This window comes from Choristoneura fumiferana, chromosome 5 (assembly GCF_025370935.1).
Source record: "Choristoneura fumiferana chromosome 5, NRCan_CFum_1, whole genome shotgun sequence".
NCBI classification, from domain to species: Eukaryota; Metazoa; Arthropoda; class Insecta; order Lepidoptera; family Tortricidae; genus Choristoneura; species Choristoneura fumiferana.
Window position 1 is genome coordinate 14,501,107 of NC_133476.1, and position 21,768 is coordinate 14,522,874.

At 35.6% G+C, this 21,768-nt stretch overlaps 1 protein-coding gene across 2 annotated transcripts in view; it reads right to left on the bottom strand.

The window, feature by feature from the left end:
* Positions 1–21,768, bottom strand: part of LOC141428248 (uncharacterized) — a 58,282-nt gene that overhangs the window by 26,215 nt on the left and 10,299 nt on the right. For both annotated transcript variants that reach the window (XM_074088126.1, XM_074088125.1), the window contains exon 2: positions 1,204–1,339. In XM_074088126.1, coding sequence (XP_073944227.1) covers positions 1,204–1,339 — 136 coding nt within the window. The remainder of the gene's footprint in view (positions 1–1,203; positions 1,340–21,768) is intronic.

Sequence of the window (21,768 nt, forward strand, 5' to 3'; positions counted from 1 at the left end):
CAAATATCTAATGGACTATTGAATAGACCGACACAATGAAATCAAGTGATGGCACGCTCATTGTCGGAAGCGGCATACCTTTTGATTAATGCCTCGAATTTGCTTTCGTTACCTAAAGTGCCGAACGACATTGAAGAGCGAAATTCGATTTTGCCTAAAGGAAAGTTATTTTTGATGATTGCTGAGAAAACTGGATAGTTATGCTAACTGGTCGTTTAAGTGAAAGTAATCTATCACACCGCAGTCTGTACCGCACAGGATCATTAGGTAAAGGCCTCATCGCCCGTAATGCTTAAAAGTGAAAATAGCTACAACATAAGATGAGTTTTTTTATGAAAAGGGAGAAGTGATAGATCATAACGACACTATATGAAAGTAGGAGAAATATAAGTTAAAAAGTGGTTGAACAGTCGGGCTTTGAATTTGCTGAAGTGACTTTTTGTTTGAACTACAGAGTTATTTCGTATAGTATACTTAGAGCTTGATCAAACAAAGTAACTCATAGTTAAGTACATACCTAAAGTGCCTCATTCTTTTGCATGAAATTCCCACACCAAGAACAACAATGAGAGTTAAGGTCAATATGGACGAGGCAGACCTTTTACCATCCATATTTACCAACCTGATGTCGACGAAGCTAGCAAAGAAGATAATGTTTTCGAGAAAAAAGACGCACTGCAATATATTTCTCGTATGTTCTAATCTCGACTTAAACATTAATTCATTAATTAATTCGAATTACAGTAATTCGATAGATTTTGTGATGAATAATAAATGTCAATATTATTAAAATAATGACGTATTTATGTTCATTTTCAAGCTATCGTACATTGTCAACGCCTGGCCTACTGTCTGACATTAAATATGTCCGAATATTGCTCTCTTTTTCTGTAGGTACTTCACATTGACCCTGGCTCTCGGGAAGCTTTGATTGATTTTTGTATGTGGATGATATCATAAAAAGTTTTCAATACCATAACTTGAAATAAAACCATTTTTAAAAAGAGTACTTTTTTGGTTGTATTTTAAGTTGATCTTACGTGCATTGTCGCATCCATGTATCTGTAACAAATTTTGAGTCAATCCTATCACGAAAAACTGGTGAAATCCAACTTGCAAGCTTTGCCCTAAGCTATAAGCACTAACGACCACGGCAAGATAAACAAAAGCTTGTAATATAAAAACGTCAAAGAAAATACATACACTCAAGGCACGTAGAGTTATCAACTTTGGCGTAATATGGGTCGCACACGCAGCGACCGCTCTCGCAGTGCGCATTTCGCGACGCGCAGTCTGCAGCCGAGCGACATTGCTCGCCTAGCAAAGAACCGCGGACTCTCTGAAAAGAAAACACATTGTATTCATTAATAAAATGCAGATATGCTTGCCATAATATTATTTAACTCTTCTAAATCGGACACTCTTGACAGAAATTTTGATGACTGTACTTTTTTTTTAATGTACTTAAGTATCAACTACACATGTATCAAAAGTTCAAGCCAAGGAAGTGCGTTAAATTTAAATAAATAATTCATTTATTTCAAGAACAACATAGGTCTAAATTAAATAAGTACATAAAATTCTAGGTCAACAAGCAAAATGTTAATATCATTTTGCTATGTCACAAATAAATTAATCAATTCATTCAAGCTCGCATCATAAGAAAAACACCTATTTAAGTACTAAAATTAGGTAGTTAAGTCCATATACAAGTAAAGTTAAATTCAACTTCTAAAATCTTACCCACACAAACATTACTAAGTAACTAATACGTCACGTTAAGTTAAAACCTGTAAAAGTAATAGTTAGGAAATAGTGGCGCCCTCGACTAATCTACTTAAGTCAAACTACATTTAAATGTTATCTTATCTTCATGGAGGCCTGTGAGATTGATACGCATCGTTTTTTATGTTACACGTGCTAGGTGTCAAAATGCGTTGAGTAAACCAACCTTTCAAAAATAAATCAAAATGCAATTACGACTGTTTTTATAGCCTCCTAACGCCCAGAGTCCTTGTAGGATTTATTGTAATTTGAACTTCAAACTCTATCATAAATGACATAAAGTTTAATGTTCATATATCAAAAATTTGACTTGGGCGTTGGGAGGATAGAAAGAAAGAAAGAAATAAATAAAATATTTATTCATGACAAACATGAGAACAATGGATAAAAATAAAATAAGTTATGCATGTCACGAAATGGTCCCAAATCAGCAATCTGCCGGTCTTGCGAACGGCGCTGGTCTTCCTTTGAGACCATCTGGTCATCATACATAAAAAAAAACACAATAAAACAGTGAAACCGATACAATTTTCAGTAAAAAAAAAAGATCGATATATTAAAAAGTAAAACAGTGTAGATAGATAGAAATGCAGATAGATCAGTGTATATCTACTCGTTGTAGTTTTTACCGGACGTAAAAATAATATAAGTTTATAAAAATGCCTATTAAAGTCGGCTTATATACCTGCCATATTGTATAGCGAAGTGTCGATTTAATTAACTAAATATTAAAAGTTTGTCTTTTACATAAAACTATATTTATGACTTCGCTTAGCAACACGGATACTCAATAATTATAAAAAATATTACTTACCATAAATGATAATCATTGATTATAAATTATTAAATATGATTTTGGAATTTGGATTTAAAACCGCATTCTGTAGATATTGATACTTACCTATAGGTCTGTATCACAATAACAACTGACAAGAATAGTGTAGGTAAGTACCTACAAGATAGTGCCTACTTACGCATTGAACAAAAATAAAATACTTAAATGAAAGTAGAACTCCTGTAATGTTTCTAACATCATTATATGTGTTGTTTTGGTATTTAGACACATAAAGGTGCGAGAGATCTTTTACTGAACTTATTTCAATTTACAGTGAGTAATGACATTTTGTGAAGTCTACTATGAAATAACAGCGTAATTTATGTGTCGTTAATCAGCGGGAATATAGCTTCGGAAAATTATGTGAGTACTTACATTTCTAGAGGTGTAAGCTCTGCCATTCTGAATATTTATTCTTGCAAAGGGCAATAATCCTCAGCCATGAGTACCTACTTGCTCTCCTTGACAAGTTATTTTTATGTTGTTTCACAAGTGCAAAGTCTGGTATGACTTACTGACACGGGAATTTAATAACACACTCATGTTAAAATTACTTTTGTTTTTACCAGCAGTCAGTTAGTTGATTTCATATAGATTTTAAAACGCATTTTTGAAGACCACTTGCGTTGCGAGCAGTTATCACTAAACTATTTGCCTCGGATTATTTACGAGGCATGTATTCATTGCAAATTGCTAAAATAGCTCTGTCTTTTTACTCATAGGTACTCATTCGTCATTCATTCATCATCACACATTTATTCTTTCATTCTCTACACTTATATAAGGATATCCTAACGCCTACGTCCCAGTCACAAAAATGCGAAATTATCCAATTGACCTTGTGAAATTATTCGGTGCCTTCGTCATTTGACATATAACTGAAAATAAAGATGGAGTAGAGCGTAATAATTTAAGTAAATTGTATCCTGGATCCAAATAGGCAAATACTTAAGTTAGTTTAGAGGGAAATTCCATTATATTCTTACTGCACCCCTCGGTCGTAGAACCACCGAAATTAAAATTTTATTGCATCGGCTCAGGGAAATATGTGCGTACGGCAACATGTTTAAGCTCCGAAAACACGAAATTATTCAGAAAGGAAGAAGGGCCCGACATGTAGTTATTTCATTATTCATAAGCCCGTTTTGTAAAGTTAATTAAACAATTTTTATTCGACAAAATTCGATGTTGAATAGTGGATATGTGGCGGTCGTAGTGACAGACGGCAATCGATGAAATAGGTAAAGAAAGAAATCTCCAGAAGAAAATAATGCACGAATATGCTGTAATTTAAACATACTAACACTACAAATGACTACGAGGTAATGCATACTTGTGGGACATGGCAGTTTATGAATGAAATGAGTTCACTGAGGACGTTGTTATTCTGAAATAAATATAATCGTTCGTTACCCAAAGGGTGCTCGAAACATTGCAAAGGTTTGTTTATTAAATATCGAGAACACTTTCTTTGACACCCACCCGCACGATTAATTAGTTTCGGTATTTATATTGCCATTTTTCAAACCGTCCACACTTGTCCTGGTCAGCCACGTTGTTACGAATACTCACGTTTTACTTTTTGGGCGTTTATTCGAGCGTTTCATTGGCCTCATTTACGAATTGGCTGTAGATTTTGATGTCGTTTTTACGATTATTTGTTAAAGTTCCTGTGTTTCTACCAGATAACTAAAAAACTGTATCAATAATACATACACATACATATAATCACGCCTCTTTCCCGTAGGGGTAGGCAGAGACCACTTCTTTCCACTTGCTACGATCCTTACATACTTGTTTCGCTTCGTCCACTTTCATTATTCCCTTCATACATGCTCTTCGGTATCAATAATAGTCAATAATAATCGCCCTTTCGTTCTATTTACGGTATTACAGAACGCTTGTGACTTACGTTGAGTTCACTTCTCGTATGTAGCCCAAACAATAAGTAAACCTTTGCCCCGGCCTGGCTCGCTCGCTAGACCAGCCCAACGCGCAAATGACCTCACGAAGAGCTCACATCAATTACCCGGTAACTGGTAACCAGTAGGTAACTCACAATAAGGTTCTTATCTCAGATATCTAGGGAACGGTTCGTGCAAGTTTGAAAATGTACCGTATAATTTCGGATTCCGCATGATTTATTGTGGGAAGCCTCTGAGATAATGCGGACATGAGCGGAATAGTCTGGTATCCTTTGCATTTCGAGCTTAGCTGTAACTGTGGATACCAAAGACATTAACACTCCGGGATTGGATATGCAGTGTTAATGTATTCTGATATATTAACGCCGTTCGACGGTCGTTTTATCTACAGTTAGCGATTTGAATCAGATAAAAGAAACTTGATGCGATAATTATGTTAGAAATCTAAGAATCCTGTTTGATGGTTCTTTAGCAGCGTGCCGCTAAACAGATTCAATTAAGTATAATGCTTTCTCTGATTAGTGTAATTTAAACATCGTTGTTGAATTTTGTAATTTCGGTGTACTGTTTCCAAACAACATTTTTTTGAGAACAATAATGAAGAAAAACATCAATAATAATTAAGAATGTAACAGGTCTATGGGGACCCTAGTGAAAAAGGGGTTAAGTCTGCAGAAATTGCACGGCTATTTTCTATTTTATGTGTATAGGGGTTTAAGTCGAAATCAGCTGTTCAACTTTTGCAGAATTAACCCCTTTTTCACTAGGGCCCCATTCTAAACCTAACAATTAGATTAAAAATAAAAATAATGAAGTATCTTCAAGCAAAGCCTTAAAATACCCCCTCTTGCATCGTACTTGGCTCCAAACGTGCTAATCGGGCCAGCAGCATTGTCCCACTGTATGTATTTATTGTCAACAAGATCTGGCCCTATACTACGAAGTGCAAAATTAGAACTTCGTATCTTGCCGTTCCGCTGACGATAATATTATTTAATACGAGAGTGATAGGGACGATATGATATGAACTTCGATTTTCAAATTTCGTAGTAGCTCCCCTGCTGAACCAAATACGACCCGCAACTGGTGTCATAGCCTCTCTATCTCTCCACGCAGACTCTTCACGTATAAAAAGGTATTTTTTGTAATATTCTTAGCTAATAAGTATTAACTCTTGGTCAACATTGTTTGCCATGCAAGTGAATCTATAGAACGCTGTCATTAAATTAATTAGGCCCGAGCAGTTAAATCCTACTGACGTATTATACAAATAATGAGCAAATACTTCGTGATGAACGCATCTATGGTATGCGTGTATGCAATTGTTAACACCCCATTATCAGAGCATAAGCACGTATCGTAATTTGCATAGCACAGCTCTATAATTACAAATGCATTCCATGATGACATAATGATGCATTATGCCGCAATTAGCTTTTTTGACATCGCTTTGTCTGTAAAGAAAATGAAATGTGACTTTTCCTATTATAGTGGTCATGTGAGCGTAACCAACACGATTGTTTTAACTTTCATACGACCTCTTTGATGGCGAGTACCTTAGGAAGCACCAGCACCATACTGGTGATGAAGTGACATTGAACTCAACAAAAGATTAACTGTTTCTTTTCCTTGAGAAAGTTCTTTGAACGCTATTCATACTTGCGACATGACGAGAATAATGCAGCGAACCGGTGTAATAAACCGGCCTTAGAGGTTGACGATGTCTTATCATGCAATCAATGTACGCCTAGGTGGGTAAATAAAAGAGGACGCGATGACAGGAATTTATAAACACTATTTAGTACAAATCTTGACCACAAGTCAAACGGTAAACTAACACTTTTCGTGCCAAATTCCTGAGCTTACTTACCTACTTGCTCGAAAGTCTCATCCAAAAGATTCCTTAAACGAACTCTATGTACTATTTGCAGTTTTGGTCGAACACGTGCGATCATTATTACATGCAATATTTACATCATTTTATAGATCGATTAAATATTACATGTAGGTATTGTGCAAGCCTTTTTGTCACTGTATTCCCAGGATACAAGTTTCTATAAAAAGCTATTATGAAGGTAAGAAAGCATAATGGCCTGTCCATTGATGATCTCACTCGGAATATACTATAATGTTTCCTAAGGAAGTCATTTACTTTTACTACGAAATGGAAAAACTTTTACTCTATCATTACCACAGACAAGGAAATAGCATTAAACATTGTTTTTCATGATTGAAGATATTAGAAAGCCTCATATATTCATTCTTCAAATTTTTACCAGATTTTACATAACTTTTAACTAAATTTATTAACATATTTACTATAGAAGAAATAACAATAAAATATTAAGACAAGTGTAAAGGGAATCGTCGTCGACGATGGTAAGACAAAACAACATAAAAATTATATGTGAGTTCCTGCGGGAACAATAGATCAGCTCGACCGCAAGTGAATATTGCACATTGTGGTCGCCGAGAAGTCGCCATCGGCCACTAACAAAAAGTTTACCGAGAAAAACTTGAAGCTGGTCACCGACAAAACAATGAATGTTATAATATGTAGATGTACCACAACATCGCTTGGCGTACCTAATAACACTTTTTCGCGTGGTGTTTTACGGGAAAATAGTGTTGAGATGCTTTAAAAGTGCATGAATATTACGAGGAGTAAGTTTATAAGTGAAGAGTACGTGGCAGACCTCCCACTAGCTAGGTGGGCCGACGACGTCGCAACTAGTTGCAAGCATTGCAGGAGTGATGGTTGTCTTGTCGGTCATTGCGGCGTTCTAAGGAGAGGCCTTTATTCAACATTGAACGGCGTCCAGGCTGATGATATGTTTATATTCCTATTGGCCTTTTTTGGAATTAGTTAAAATGTTTGTTTATTTTTTATGTAATCCGCAATTGTACGTATTTAATTATCCTAATGTAACATCAGTGTTCATGTCATATTCCAACATTGTTGCGATTATTATCACACTTCGTTAAACGACAGCAACACGAAATGAAGTAGTTAGCTTTGTTTTTCTTCACATACTACTCGAAATTTCCATATGTCGATGTCGTGCAGTCAACAAACTTATTTTGATTAAACGAGATCATTCGCTTCTATTATGCCGATCGCTTCTAAAGCAGTCAATAACTGTTTCTAAGGCAGTAAAATTAATAATCTACACATAATATTGATCCCTATCTCTTATCTGACAAATTACGATTCTGTTGAATATTCATAGATAAGAGAGTTGCTACCTATCGTAGAGACATCATTATGATTTGTTAGTTTGTGCTCGCGGCATCGACATCAATTTAATGGTTTAATTTTCTAACTTCCACTTCAAAGAAAGCACGTGATGAAACTAACATTTTACAGATCGTTATTTTAATTTGGAGATATTTTTATGCCCACAACAAATACACAGTGTGAGTTAAATGCTAATGTTAATCAAGAATTGTTAGCATTTCATTAATATTCACGTGACTTAAGTTGGAACTTGGCATGCGTTTGCAATATTAACTCTACATTATTATTAACCACACAGACATCGGTCATTCACATAAACATTTATGAACAGTAAACATGCGTCTAATCAATAAAATACGGCAAAATATTCCAAGAAACTAGTATTATGGTATAAATTAAGGCGACCCTACAAATTATAACCATGGGAGTTCGCAATTCGAGCCACCGTTACACTTTATGCGAATTTTTAGAGCCTGGGTATAACGGAAACACAATGAGCTGATTAATTCCATAGTGTTCAATATTATGAAAGATGGTAGAGATAACTTGCATGGGGTATAAACAATGCATTGTTTGCCAATTAAGACCCGTTCCTCCCTCCGCGCACGTTCAGGCATTCTACGGCAGCTATTGCAAGCGTAATGAGAATGAGTGTCGATTAGCGTAATGAAATATGAGCTTTATCAAGCCGAGGTAGGAACTGTTTGGATTGCATGCGGGAACCATGCACCGGAAGCGAGCGTGCGTGCGAACCCTGTGAGTTTTATTATGTACGGAGTACGGTGAGCGACTGGATATAAAAAATGCATCGATGTGAAATAATTTTAGGCCGAGTACATACCTATTTAGCATAAATATTGAATTAGACGGTATAAGTATAATACTCATAAATTAACGGGGGTAATCTAAAAAATAAAGAAGCTGCCTTTATCTCTTTTTAAGGTTTCGTAGTCCTACAAGGAATCCTTACATTTCTCCATGTTCGTCTGTCTGTCCGCGGAAGAAAGCGGCGGTAGTAAAGATTTTTTTTTATGTAGGTAAATAACCAACCTTTAATAATAAATATTAACCACGCCGACATGAGGAAAAATAAAATAATGTAAAAATATATTTTTAGGGATCCTACCTTTTATTAGGCAAAAAAAATTTAGACAAGTCAAGGGAATACCACCTTTCATTCCGCAGGGAAAGGTGACGGTTCAATTTCCGTATACGTGTAGACGTAAAGTGGGTTTTTAGGTATTTTCATTTCATTATGAAAATGTTCTTAAAATATGAGTAGTTTTTTTTATTCGACTTTATTCGACTTGATGGCAAACGTGCATGTGGGTCTCCTGATGGTAGGTAAGAGATCACCACCACCCATAAACATCTGCAACACGGGGTATTTCAGATGGGATACCTCAAGTGCCAGTAATTTCAACGGCTGTCTTACTCTCCACGCCGAAACACAACAGTGCAAGCACTGCTGCTTCACGGCAGGATTAGCGAGCAAGATGGTGGTAGCAATCCGGGCGGACCTTGTAAAGGTCCTACCACCTGCAAAGTAAAACAAGCGGCCAAGTGCGAGTCCTCAATATAACTTTTGAAGACCAATCCTATATACCCAACACGTATGGGTTTGATGAAAAAAAAATTTTTGAGTTTCAGTTCTAAGTATGGGGAACCCCCAAAATTTATTGTTTTTATTTTTTATTTTTGTGTGAAAACCTTAATGCGGTTCACAGAATAAATCTACTTACCTACCAAGTTTCAACAGTATAGTTCTTATAGTTTCGGAAAAAAGTGGCTGTGACATACGGACGGACAGACAGACAGACAGACATGACGAATCCATAAGGGTTCCGTTTTTTGCCATTTGGCTACGGAACCCTAAAAAGTAGTTGCAGTAAAAAACATTTTCTACAAAAACAAATCATTTATTTTTGAGAGTAAAACTGGAGTAGTTCACAATTTTTTCATAGGTCGGGTCACAGCGGGCGCGGCCTTGACTCCTAGGCAGCTCCGCTGCGCTTACGCAGTGGCAGCGCGCTTTGTCGCAACGAACGAGACGTGTCGTTGACCGCGCACGCGCCTCCCAGCGCCCATACATCAGAGCTCTTCTCTAGGTTGACGGGATCTGTGTTTTATAATCTTGTCATCAGAACTGTCCAACTTATCGCTTGAGATAATATTAGTCTGTTGTTTTAATTATGTATTACCAACGCATATTCCATAATTAAATACATTTGCTTTATTTGTCTTGTTCCCGGAATATAAGGACTGAGTTTTTGCGTAACCCGTTTATTTTGCTCGTCACTGCAGTATCTGCATGCATTGCATCTTGCGTCATGGTTTCCTTTGATAAATATGGTTTGAGTCAATTTCACCAAAACTCAAAATATATCACAAAATATTTATTTTATTTTACACACTTACATCTGTAACTTTCGGTAAAAGTAATGATCAAAAGTGTAACTATAGTTTAACCGTATGACCCTAACTTGAGTTTTATAGAGACATAAAAACAGTGATACTGACTGATAGCATACAAACCAGGTCAAGCTTGTAAAAATACAGTAGTATACTAGATACGTTGGTGTTTATAGGCCAAAAATCTAGACCTTGGGTACATTTTTGCTAGTCACGTCAATAACCCATAATTTCATTCTGAGCTAGAATTCTAGTGTAGGTACATAACAGTATGAGAAAAGCAGTCAATAATTATAATTCCACCGTGTTCTATGTATGATTCAATTACAAAATAAATGATACCTAATGATGAGATAGGGGTCAATCACGGTCGGTTTTATGTCAAAACAAAAAGGATGAAAACAGTTTTAAAACATACGAAAATATAATTATGCAATTTTTTTTATTGGTTCATTATCAAGAAAGGCTTTTAGTTGTTAAGTTTTATACCGATATGAGGAAGTAAGCAATTAGTTCGACGCACTTGTAGGTGGTTTTGCGATGTGCGCCGGCGCAGTAACCGAGCCGCGATTTAATTAGGATCACGTGCTTAGTAACTTATAAAGTAGATAATTACGAGATAAGTACCTAACAAAGCACTTTAAATGTTCATGTCTATGTGCAAGAAAATATGTATAAAAACTTTTTTGTGTCTTTGAATCTAAAAAGTAGGTACCTACAAGGCAGATTGACTTGAAAAAAAATCTAAACTTTCAGTCGTAACAAACTATGTAGTAGTCGTTTGATCAATATTTAAGTTAAATTTAAGCAGCGTTTAACTTGTCCATTTGATGGCTTTTGTTAAAGTTTTTGTTTTGATATTAACGGTCGGCTTTGTTATTGTCGCAAAGCAATATAACTTGTTCTGGTTTTTACAACCATCTATTGCCACAGAATCAATTGATAAACTTTTGTCGTTCGTTTTTGACCCACAAACTGATTTGGCTTAAGCAGATAGGTTCCAAGAAACATCTATAAGTACAGTCTATTGTCCGAAGATTATGATAGCGCGTGTTTAAGAAATGCTCCGCAAGCCTGTTCTTACCCCGGTTCACAAAAGGTTTTAACGGTTGCGAGATTTGGTGTGAACTTCTCACTTTTGTATGTCAAAGGTGAACCGTTAAGTGTTGCAGTTAGCGCGCCGTATTCACGATTCCGCCAAAAGTAACAATGAGAATTGTAGCGAGATGTACCGAAATAACAAATTGTATTAAACTAACCGGATGGTTAAGTTACAAACTTATATAGCGTTTTTGCTTCTTGTAAAATGTTGACTGCAGTATCTTTGACAAATGCTAGATACTCGACCAGAAAATGTCCAAATTTCTTTTAGCGTTTATTTTCGAAACAAACAACAGAATTTAAATCGTTTTTTGTTTCAATATTTATTTTACCTTTTTGTACAATTTACATGCATCGATCGATACAACCAAAGTGCCGAGGGCATATAAATCAAAACTTCTCGACGAAACACCTCACTCGAGCCATTGGAGCATGGTGGTTTATGGCAATAGTTCATGTTTCTCCTATATTATCAGCTTCAGCTAGGCACGACTGAGTGAAATGCACGTGCAGCTAAAAATGATTGCAACTTTCCCCTTATCTTTCGCAATCAGAATATGTTGAGAAATCGTCCAGACTATCCACCCATGCATATAGGTATAGCCTCACATAGGGTAGGGTACCCAAAGAAGATTTTTGTGTATAAAAACCGGCCAAGAGAGTGTCGGACATGCCCAAGATAGGGTTCCGTAGCCATTACGAAAAAAAACAAGTAATATTATGTGCGTTATAACACTATTAAAAAACTTCCTACAGTCTTAAAATCTATTACCAGAAAAAGAGCGTATCTTCAAGGCACTTACGTCCTTTTGTTGAGAAGCGCAGTTTTTTCGGCAATAACTCAAAAACGGTACAACCGATCATGTTGAAACCAATTTTCGTTGAAAGTATTTATTAAGCGTTACCTTTCCATATTTTTTTGACAAACGGTTTACAAGATAGAGGGGGGGGGGGTACACAATTTTTGCTACTTTGGGAGCGATTATTTCCGGAAATCTTCACTTAATCACAAAGTTTTTGAGAAACCTTACTATCTTTTAAAAGAGCTGTCGAACTATGTGCCACACGTTGATGCGAGTTAAAAAAAAATTACAATTTCTGTTACGTGTATGGAGTGCCGCCCTATAAATATTTATTTTTGTAATTTAACTACAAAACTAAATAGCGGCTTTGACAGCACATCTGTACTCCAAATTTCATTTATATACATCTTGTTTTAGTTTTCGAGTAAAATGTCTGTGACATACGGACGGACAGACAGACACACATGGCGAAACTATAAGGGTTTCGTTTTTGCCATTTTGACTCCGGAACCCTAAAAACTGATTTCTCCGTCGAAATGTTCAATATTTACGAGATCTGGGACTTAATCATGCAGGATAAATACCTACTGCTACGAGTAGGTACATTCAAAACATTGACATTATCTGATTTATCGTGCTACTACTTAATTACTACCTAAATGAAATATGTTCCTATGGTTTTGTTGACATACTACAAAAACCGTTGCATCTTGTACGTAATAATTTGCTGACAAGACACAAGCAACCCTAGAATTTCTGCATCTAAGACTTTATGAGTGGGGCCACTCCCTAATTCCCTTACAAGGCGATAGCTATTTGTGAAGTAGATTGAATATTATTTTATTGCTTTACAATTTTCCTATCTCCCCGAGACACGCACCCTCCGATCCGTCTAGACAACCAACTTATTCTATTTTTAAACATCCTCAAGAGAAAAGCTCTTCTAAAGAAGTAATTTTTCATGAGGATGCATGATGTGGCTTTTTCCCTCCTCGCGATTACCTGCGATTTTATCGAGACTTCTGTCTGTCGAGTTATCATAGACTTGTGCATTTTGTTTCTTGATATTGTAGCACACTTATTAAAAGTACATTTATTTACATTTATTGTTGTTTCTAACCATGCTTTTACGTTTGATAGGATGTCGTCATATTTTCGCGTCTTTTGCTGTTTATTGTTTCGTGTGTTTTTAAAGGTTTTAGTAAATTTTAATGCTTCTATAAAGGTGATCTATTTTAAACCACAATCGTTGCAATATCCAATTTTTGAGCAAATAGTTTCGCTACAGACTGAGCTGAAAAATAAAATATGTCTTTTTAGCCATGCGGATGCCTCACTCTCTTAGCTTGCGTAACGTTTCTATTTCTCTTATTATTAACTGTGAATTCTTTCAATCGAACCAATCTCAATGGTGGAAATTAATTCAAAGCAATCTGTTGCAACTTTCGAAAACAAGTGCGAAACATTTATATTATTGGGCACCCTTCGCTGCGGCTTGTGGCTCCTTCCCTAGCCAGTCACTTAGCGGCCGACGCACAGTCTATAATTGGGTATTAACGTTAATGCTTTTCTATTAGGGACCTACATTCTCTGTGTGCTCGAAAAAATCCTGCAGCATTTATGTGCCTGGGCTACGCAAGTAATGAAAATCGTAGTGGTTCGTCTCTTGCGCTTAGGGTGTAACGGTGAAACTGATAGAATACGGCATTTTATGACTGCTTGCCAAATACGTCCTTTACTTACAAAGACGCAGCGGGGCCATAAAAAAATCCTAAATAACACATCGCAGGAAACAGAGCTTCGGTGGAATAAAATTCCGTTATGATATTTTTTATTATTTGCAACTCAGGTTCAAGCATGTTCAACATAATAATAGGAGTTGTACAACTTTAAGCCTCTAATATTTAAATGTCCTGTTGCTATTAATCTTTCAAAAAAAAATCGTCATTTGTATCCTGACAATTAGTAAGTCAACGATGACAAATCATTTCAAATTTCAATTAATTCCTGATCTTAAGTAGGGTGACCCCGCTGAGGGCTGTCGGCTGTCCGACCGCGTGTCCGACCACCGGATTACGAATATTATAGTACCGCTGTAATTCGGACAGTGATTTATAGAGGGGGTTGCCACCCTCGCCACCCCCGGTATTGCAAACAACATCGATTTCTGGAAACGAAACACAAGTTCAGACGTTTGAGATGTTTGAATGACAGGCGAGTCGATATGTCGCGATTTTACTAACGATCGAGAACATCAAAATAAATTTCAATTAAGTATTGTTTTTTTTTACATTTTAGGCATAACAAGGATGTAAATGTAACATAAAACGAAAAGATTATACAATATACTGATAACAAAAACGAGTTTGAAGACGAGAGAAAATTTACCAAGAACTCTAAAATGGTACAAAATAGCGGTTTTTTCTTTTACCCGACTGCAAGGAGTGGTTAATATTGTTTTGTAACTGTACTGCAGAGTTTTTGTTCGAATTAGTGTAGTGATAATAATTGTGTTAATTGTTAATCAGTCTCGTGATTATGACTAGCGTTAATCACATTTACCTACATTTCGTGCTTGACTTCGCCGTGTTAGCGAATAAAATTGGTGTGACCGTACCTGCTTCCATGTAGTCTTTACTTTACATCTTTTCTCAGGGGAGTCTAAATGGACCAAGTTTAGTACATGATAGGAGCTTTGAATATAAGTTTACTGTTAGAAAAAACCTTCATTAGTTAAATTTCCTCCGGACTATAATTTCAACCATTAACGAATTCTTTATTTTCAAATCTATTCGCGCGTTTTACTATCATATCTGCAAATATTTATCATCATCATATCATACCATGCATCCAATTTTATTTGAATAAGTACTCTTAGAAGATTGTCTGTGACTGGCAATCTTTTAAGAGTAGCTATTCTACGAACAAATAAAGTACAACTTTTATTTTTTTAAAGTCCCTTCATGCTGGTTACGACATCTACGAGTATAAATGCATGTTATGATGTTACCTATAAATCATTTCTCAAATGACGTTGTGAATATTATAAAAGATAGACTGCTGTTTTATTCTCGATCAAAAGAAAGTACTTTTTTCACAAGTTCTTCTTATTATTGCTTTCAACAAATTGATCCTATGAGTATGGGTATAGTCTCATTCGATACAACGCAAAAAGTTACATCGAAAATGACACATCACTTGCCTAATTTGTAAAATTTGCATTTGTTATACGTTGGCCCCTGCCCATACCCCCTGAGAGAGGGTAGGACGTCTAAAGTTTGGTAGGACTCGGCAGATCCTCATTTCTAGTGACAAGATAAAATTTATGAACAAAGTTTCGTTGATGTACATATTTTTCCCCCTAAATATGGCATTTTTCCTGTGCTGTGTGTACGCGATACAATATGATTATGGACTATCTCCGATTCACGTAAATTTGAAATTGAAAGTGCATCGACGAAACTCAGCATTTAGTATTGAACGGCAACTGACAGGGAAAGTCAAATAAAACCTTACGAAAATAAATGATTACGTATGGTATTTCAAACTAAAAATATTAAGTTTGTATTATACATGGACGTACTATCTAAACGGGACCGAGCACTTGCAGCTCAAAAGCACGGCGAACGAGATAGCTAGTACCGATGCCCTTTGTCCCTCTCAATAGGGTGACCATAGCTAAGATTTTGTGAGACAAGTTCAATCTTCCTGCTAATTGATATTATAATCACGGCAGTTTTTCATTAGCTATGGAAAATTTCTGAGGTATTAGGGATGGATCAAGGAATAAATAAAACAAATAGTACAAGGTATCAATTTATTATTGTGAAATAATAATTTCAGCGACTAAAGTTTTGTTTGGAATCTGCAACGGAAAGTTTTTTTTGTGTGTAGTTAAACAACGGGTTAGTTAAATTGTTATGCAAGGCAATATGCCATTTTTACAATATCAACAAATTATGAAAAATCGTGCGCCAACTTATGAACAATAATTAACATAACTCAGCTACTGATAACTATATTATCTTCTAAATTAATTACACAGCAACTAATATTGTAAGTCAGCTACTTTATTTAATAATAGTACTACAGTAAGGCCACACAATACAAAAATCATGGTCAACATAGTCGTTAGATTTTAAATAATAATATTTTATTGCCCGGCAAGATGAATGAACGAGACAAATGACATCGGTTGTAACTATCCCTCTCATCGTGGATTAGCCTCTATGTTAGGCGCTATGGGAAAAAATACTTTCTCTCCTTGTAATATGGTTCATTTTCGTAAATACGAATTTTCAGAGTACTCGGTCCCGTCTGGGTAGTACGTCCATGGTACGAATGTTCCACCATTTTAAAACATGACAAACCTTTGTGGTGCGCAACTGGCCGCTTACAGAAGATCCAAATTGAAAATTCTAAATTATTGATTCTCTTTTGTTTTCTTCCTGTCATTCGCTCTACTATTTGGAAAGGTGTAATTTGGTTTCTTTTGGAAATAAATAACATTTACTCGGTGATAACCTAGTGATAACTTACTATTTCGTCAAGCTACTTATGGTAATATGGGCTGCCATTAATGCGAGTATTGTTTGACATTTGTAAATTTTTTCTCGGTTTTTTTTTCTCGTATAGTTGGTGAAACTTAATTCAAGTCTAATTTAGTTTTCTTTTTCTGGCCTCCACACTAAACCGAGGCTTAGATGGGTGTTTTATGCAAACATTGTTAGGCAGGGTATTTAATTTTAGCCCTTCCTTTCCTGGTTCATCCATCTTTTTTACTTACCATCGCTCCGCTCTACTGCCTCGGAGCAGATCGCCCGCGAAGACTTAAGCCCTGCTGGACAATCCGAAGCTTCCTGATACCGTGTCCTGTTTCCCTACCTATCCAACAAGCCAGGTCAGTTTTTTTTTATTGTTATTTAAGAGCAGCAATTTTCATATTTGCTTTGTACTCGTATTATACTTTTTTTTACAACTACGTTTTCTCATTCAACTGTCCGACCAGCTTGTAACCGCGGACTATTTGCTCTTTTCTAGCCTCTATCACGTTTGTCCCTGTCAAATAATATAAGATTATACATATTATTATTTGTCAATTATATTTCAGAATGTCTCCCAAAAACATGTCGTTTGGCCAGCCTTGTCAACACACCACTTTTTGCTCCAGTCTCCGACACCGCCTGTCGCCATAACGCTTATTTAATTAAATGCCAGCAAAAACTGAACTAGCGTTAATAACAAAGTTAATTCCACATGGTATTAAAATAAACACAGTAAATAAGTGAAGTTAAAACTCTCTGTTCAATTTGATTGAATTTTGACGTGTTAAAGGAAACAATAAAGGTATTAAATACCAAAACTATGCAATTAGTGAAATTGACGATCGTATTTTCTGATACTACTTTTTTAATTTTAATTGGGATGCACCAAAAAAATAGCCTATAGTTTTAATTTTATTTTTGGAAAGAATTGGATATTTTAAGATACCATTTTCATTGATTTTGAATTTGGATGAGTATTTAATTTTTTATATTTTTTTACGAAATACGCTGGATGACGTCACAGTGAGACAGCCACGTTCCATTGCCTAGAAACATTCAGGTCGTACATAACATAATCTGTGGCATTACAATTTGACAATAATTCAAGCACGGCTTAGGGTCCTAAATGAACCATGACAAATAGTTTTATTTATTTCTCTTCTTTTAGCTTCGATTATTCCTGTTTGTTTAATGGTGTGATAGTAAATAGATATTTTTTATTAAAATCTGATAGTTAAATTCTTTTGTATTTACTTGTGACGTACCTAGTATTTTAATAATTTTATTTGTAAAAATACATTTGAAATACTCGTATACATTTCGGACTTTACGATAAATGTCATCTATTTAAAACCGGGTGCGCATCATGTGATTAAAGTTCTGTCTTTGTAACTCTTTGCTATTATAAGCAGGACAGCAACATTTCAACTTGCATGTCAATTTGCTTTAGTGTAGACCTGCTTTATGACGGGACATTGCAGGGGTCGAATGAGGGTCATTACTTAAATTTTGTTTATTTAATTCAATTTACCACATTTTTGGAATCTGATTTCTGAAAACGCTTCACAAATGGTTTTCGATTTATTATATGTTGACAAAAATTGGGACATCCCAATTGGGTAAAGGCACAAGTTTGTTACACCTTGTTGCTTTACGGCCGCTTAGGTATGGTAACGTCATAAAAGATCAAAAAGCAGAATTTTTTGTGTATATTCGGTAGGTCTGAGAATAGGACGTAAATTATTTTTCATACTTCTACGCGGACGGAGTCGCTATAGTAAGATATAAGAGAGAGAAAGAAGTTGCACAGACTTGAGCCCATCAGCAATAATGATAATTAACATATTCACTCTAACTACAAAACAATATCCTTTAATTACAAGTCAGACAGAAACAAAAAAATCTCATAACTTAAATGGATAGATTTCAACTATTTCAAGTAAACAACCCAAACACTTATAGTTATTAATTATACAATCCAAAAGGAAAGTCGTAGTTTATGAGTTAAGGGCCTAGATGAGACCTACATGGATCGATGGGGCATGGGGGTCGCAGACACGACCCGGCCCATGGGCGCATGGTAACGGTACTTGCACTGACCATTCACTATGTTCGATGCCCTTATCAGCTTGTTGACGCATGCGCTCTGCTCTAACATATATTTAATGATTTTAAATACTTAGTGTAGGCACGTTAGGATGTACACGAGCTTTAAAACTGTTAATAAGTAGAACTAGCGTAATAAATTCGTATAGAAAAAAACAATGTGGTATTGACAGCCAGAATATCGATATTGGGAATAGTCTGTACAACAAGCTTCTCATGCGTGAAAACTGAAAAATAAATAATAAATAGTTTGTTTGAGAAAAATAAAGTGGGTACTTGGGAAGATACAGTGATAAATTAAAACGTATGTCTGGTAGCTTGGTGGACGGTTGTGTTGCTCTGAAGATGAGCTCTGGTTGAGTTCGAAACGCGTCAGTATAGTGTGGTGGTGGTGACAGATGTGTTTGTGTGATTTGTGTGTGTTCTTTCAGTGTGGAGGTGGAGGAACTGCATGAACACGCATATCTTGCATAAACGTAGCTATCATAAGGTCGCGGGTAAGCAAAAGCACAGAAATTCTTTTAGTTCATACATATTAAACATCCAAGACCCGAGAGCAAAATTCGAATTATTCATACAAATATCTGCCCCGGCCGGGGATCGAACCCGGCGGAACCTCAAGCTTCGTAGCCAGGTTCTCTAACCACTTGGCCATCCGATCGTCTAACTATTAAGGTCTGACATTTGAATTTAAATTCCGGTGTTTTATTAAATAAAAAAAAAAAACAATTTTCACGATTTTTTAATTACATATTTAATTAATTAATTGTAAGTGAAAGTAATAAAATCATATCGAAAAGGTCAGAAATGTACGTTGTGTAACTTTACTTTTCAAATTCCTAAATCATCTTAAGTTAGCATAGAATTATTCATGCAAGCAGATAAAAAAAAATAAGAAGGTGTAAATTAGTGTAAAACATATTCCATAGTGAGGATTTTAAGAGAACAATTTCTATAAGATTTTGATAATTTATATTATAACTTTAAGTGTAAGAGTTGCAAGTCATATGACTTATTAAAGTTTTATTTAATAATTGCGCAATTACGAGTAATTAGCTTTTGCCATAAAATACTCGTATCAAAAAATCTTAAGTAAAGGTTATCGCAGCAATTATTATACCGATATAAATACATACGTGCTATAACTATGTTACATAACTTTTATTATAAAACCGTTATCTACGCAAAAATTATAAGATTTTATTACCTTCTTAGAAATTTTTGTAGAGCAATGTAGAGTAGGTGATAAAAGTAAGTTTACTTAAATGAACGGATAACCTATACGGATTTTAGTTAGATGAAGTCACGTGCTACAGCTATTTCTAAATCTGCTCATGGCCTATAATTTAAATAAAATACTACATAAATTTTAACAGGCCAGAAAAAAGAAAGAATAAGTCGATGCTACTGTGCCCATACTGACCAGGAAATTCTTGAAACATTATAGATATATGGCAACGGGACCACCTGCGAATCCACCTTAAGCATACCTATCTCTAACAACAAAATTGTCTTTGTTACGTGTTTTGAATTATTTTTTAAAGCGCGATTTTTCTGATCCAAAAGAAAAATTACAAAAGTCATAACTTGTAAGTTAGTTGCCGCTCCTAATTTAAATCTATTCTGTGACCGCAAGCAATAAGTATAGATCTTTATTGCAGTTAGAACTGTTCGAATGATAACACACTTGCTCAACATAACTGTTGCCAAAAATGGGATGTTTGGTAATTGAAAATATTCCTATTACCAAAATAGATTACTTGGAATACGTGAAGTTTGAACTTCGTAGATACCGATAGCGCGCGAGTTGAATGCAGAGCTCAGGAATGCGATAGTGTTGCGACCTTATTAGAATTAATGATGACGAATTTATCGACACACAGAAGGTATGTCGATAAATTTGTAAAAGAAATGTTATGTTAATTTTCTCATTTTTTTTTTACTTTCGCGCTTTAAACACATAATTATGTATATAATCAGGACTTTGCACCTAACCTTTTATTTGTTTCATCCATCGTGGTCGTATCGTGAATCAACACGATGGATCTAACTCGATTAAACCGTCAAAAAAAACGGAAACGAAGAACGAGAACTTGATGGACTCGGATCAGTGATCATTAAAAACTAAAAATAATACGGGGTGCAACATGAGTTTTAACGCGAACGATATGTGTATGACAGCTATCAAGGACAGCACTACACTAAAGGCGACTGAGGCGAGGCGTGTGGATAGCGGGGGGAGAGGCTCCCGCTCTTCACCTCAGGCCCCAACTGCATTCAACTCGCGCGCTATCTGTAGAACTTTACCGTAAACTTACGAGTGATATGCTATGAGTAAGTAGGAAGGAGTAGAAACATCACGTAAATTATACTTTAATATTAAAAGGAACTTGATTGTTTAATTTGTAGTCATAGAAGCCGCCTTGAAACTTAATTGGTGTTTACTTATTATGAGCCTTTTACTTGCACTAAATTATAAGTAAATTCCACATAGGACTTGTAACATTGGTTCCGACCTTGACTCCTAAATCAAGTTAATACTCTAATACTTACCAAAATTGTATTTCTCTAATGACATGAAACTCCCATTCATAATATAGTATTACAAAAATCTAATTAACTATCGGCTTCTAATCTTGATCAACCGATCGTTGCACTATCGAAGACTATGAAACAAACATTCCAAAGAACAGGTTCACACATATCCAATTATTAAGCAGATGACCTCTTATCTCTCTCATAGCAATAGTTAACACATGCTAAACAACCAACGAATGATTACAACAACACTGGACCTAATTCGTTGACAACAATAGACATTGTATCTAAAAATGCTGGCTGATTTGCCGAATCGAAATTAGTTCCACATTAAAAAGTTCATTGTACCACGGTCTCACTATTTGAGATTAGATCTCTAGTTAGATTAACTTATTCAGCAAGTTTTTTACTGAAGCATTCCGTTTAGAAGATGCGGGGAGATGTGATCTGGCAAATCAAGCTACTAATAGCAGTATATCGG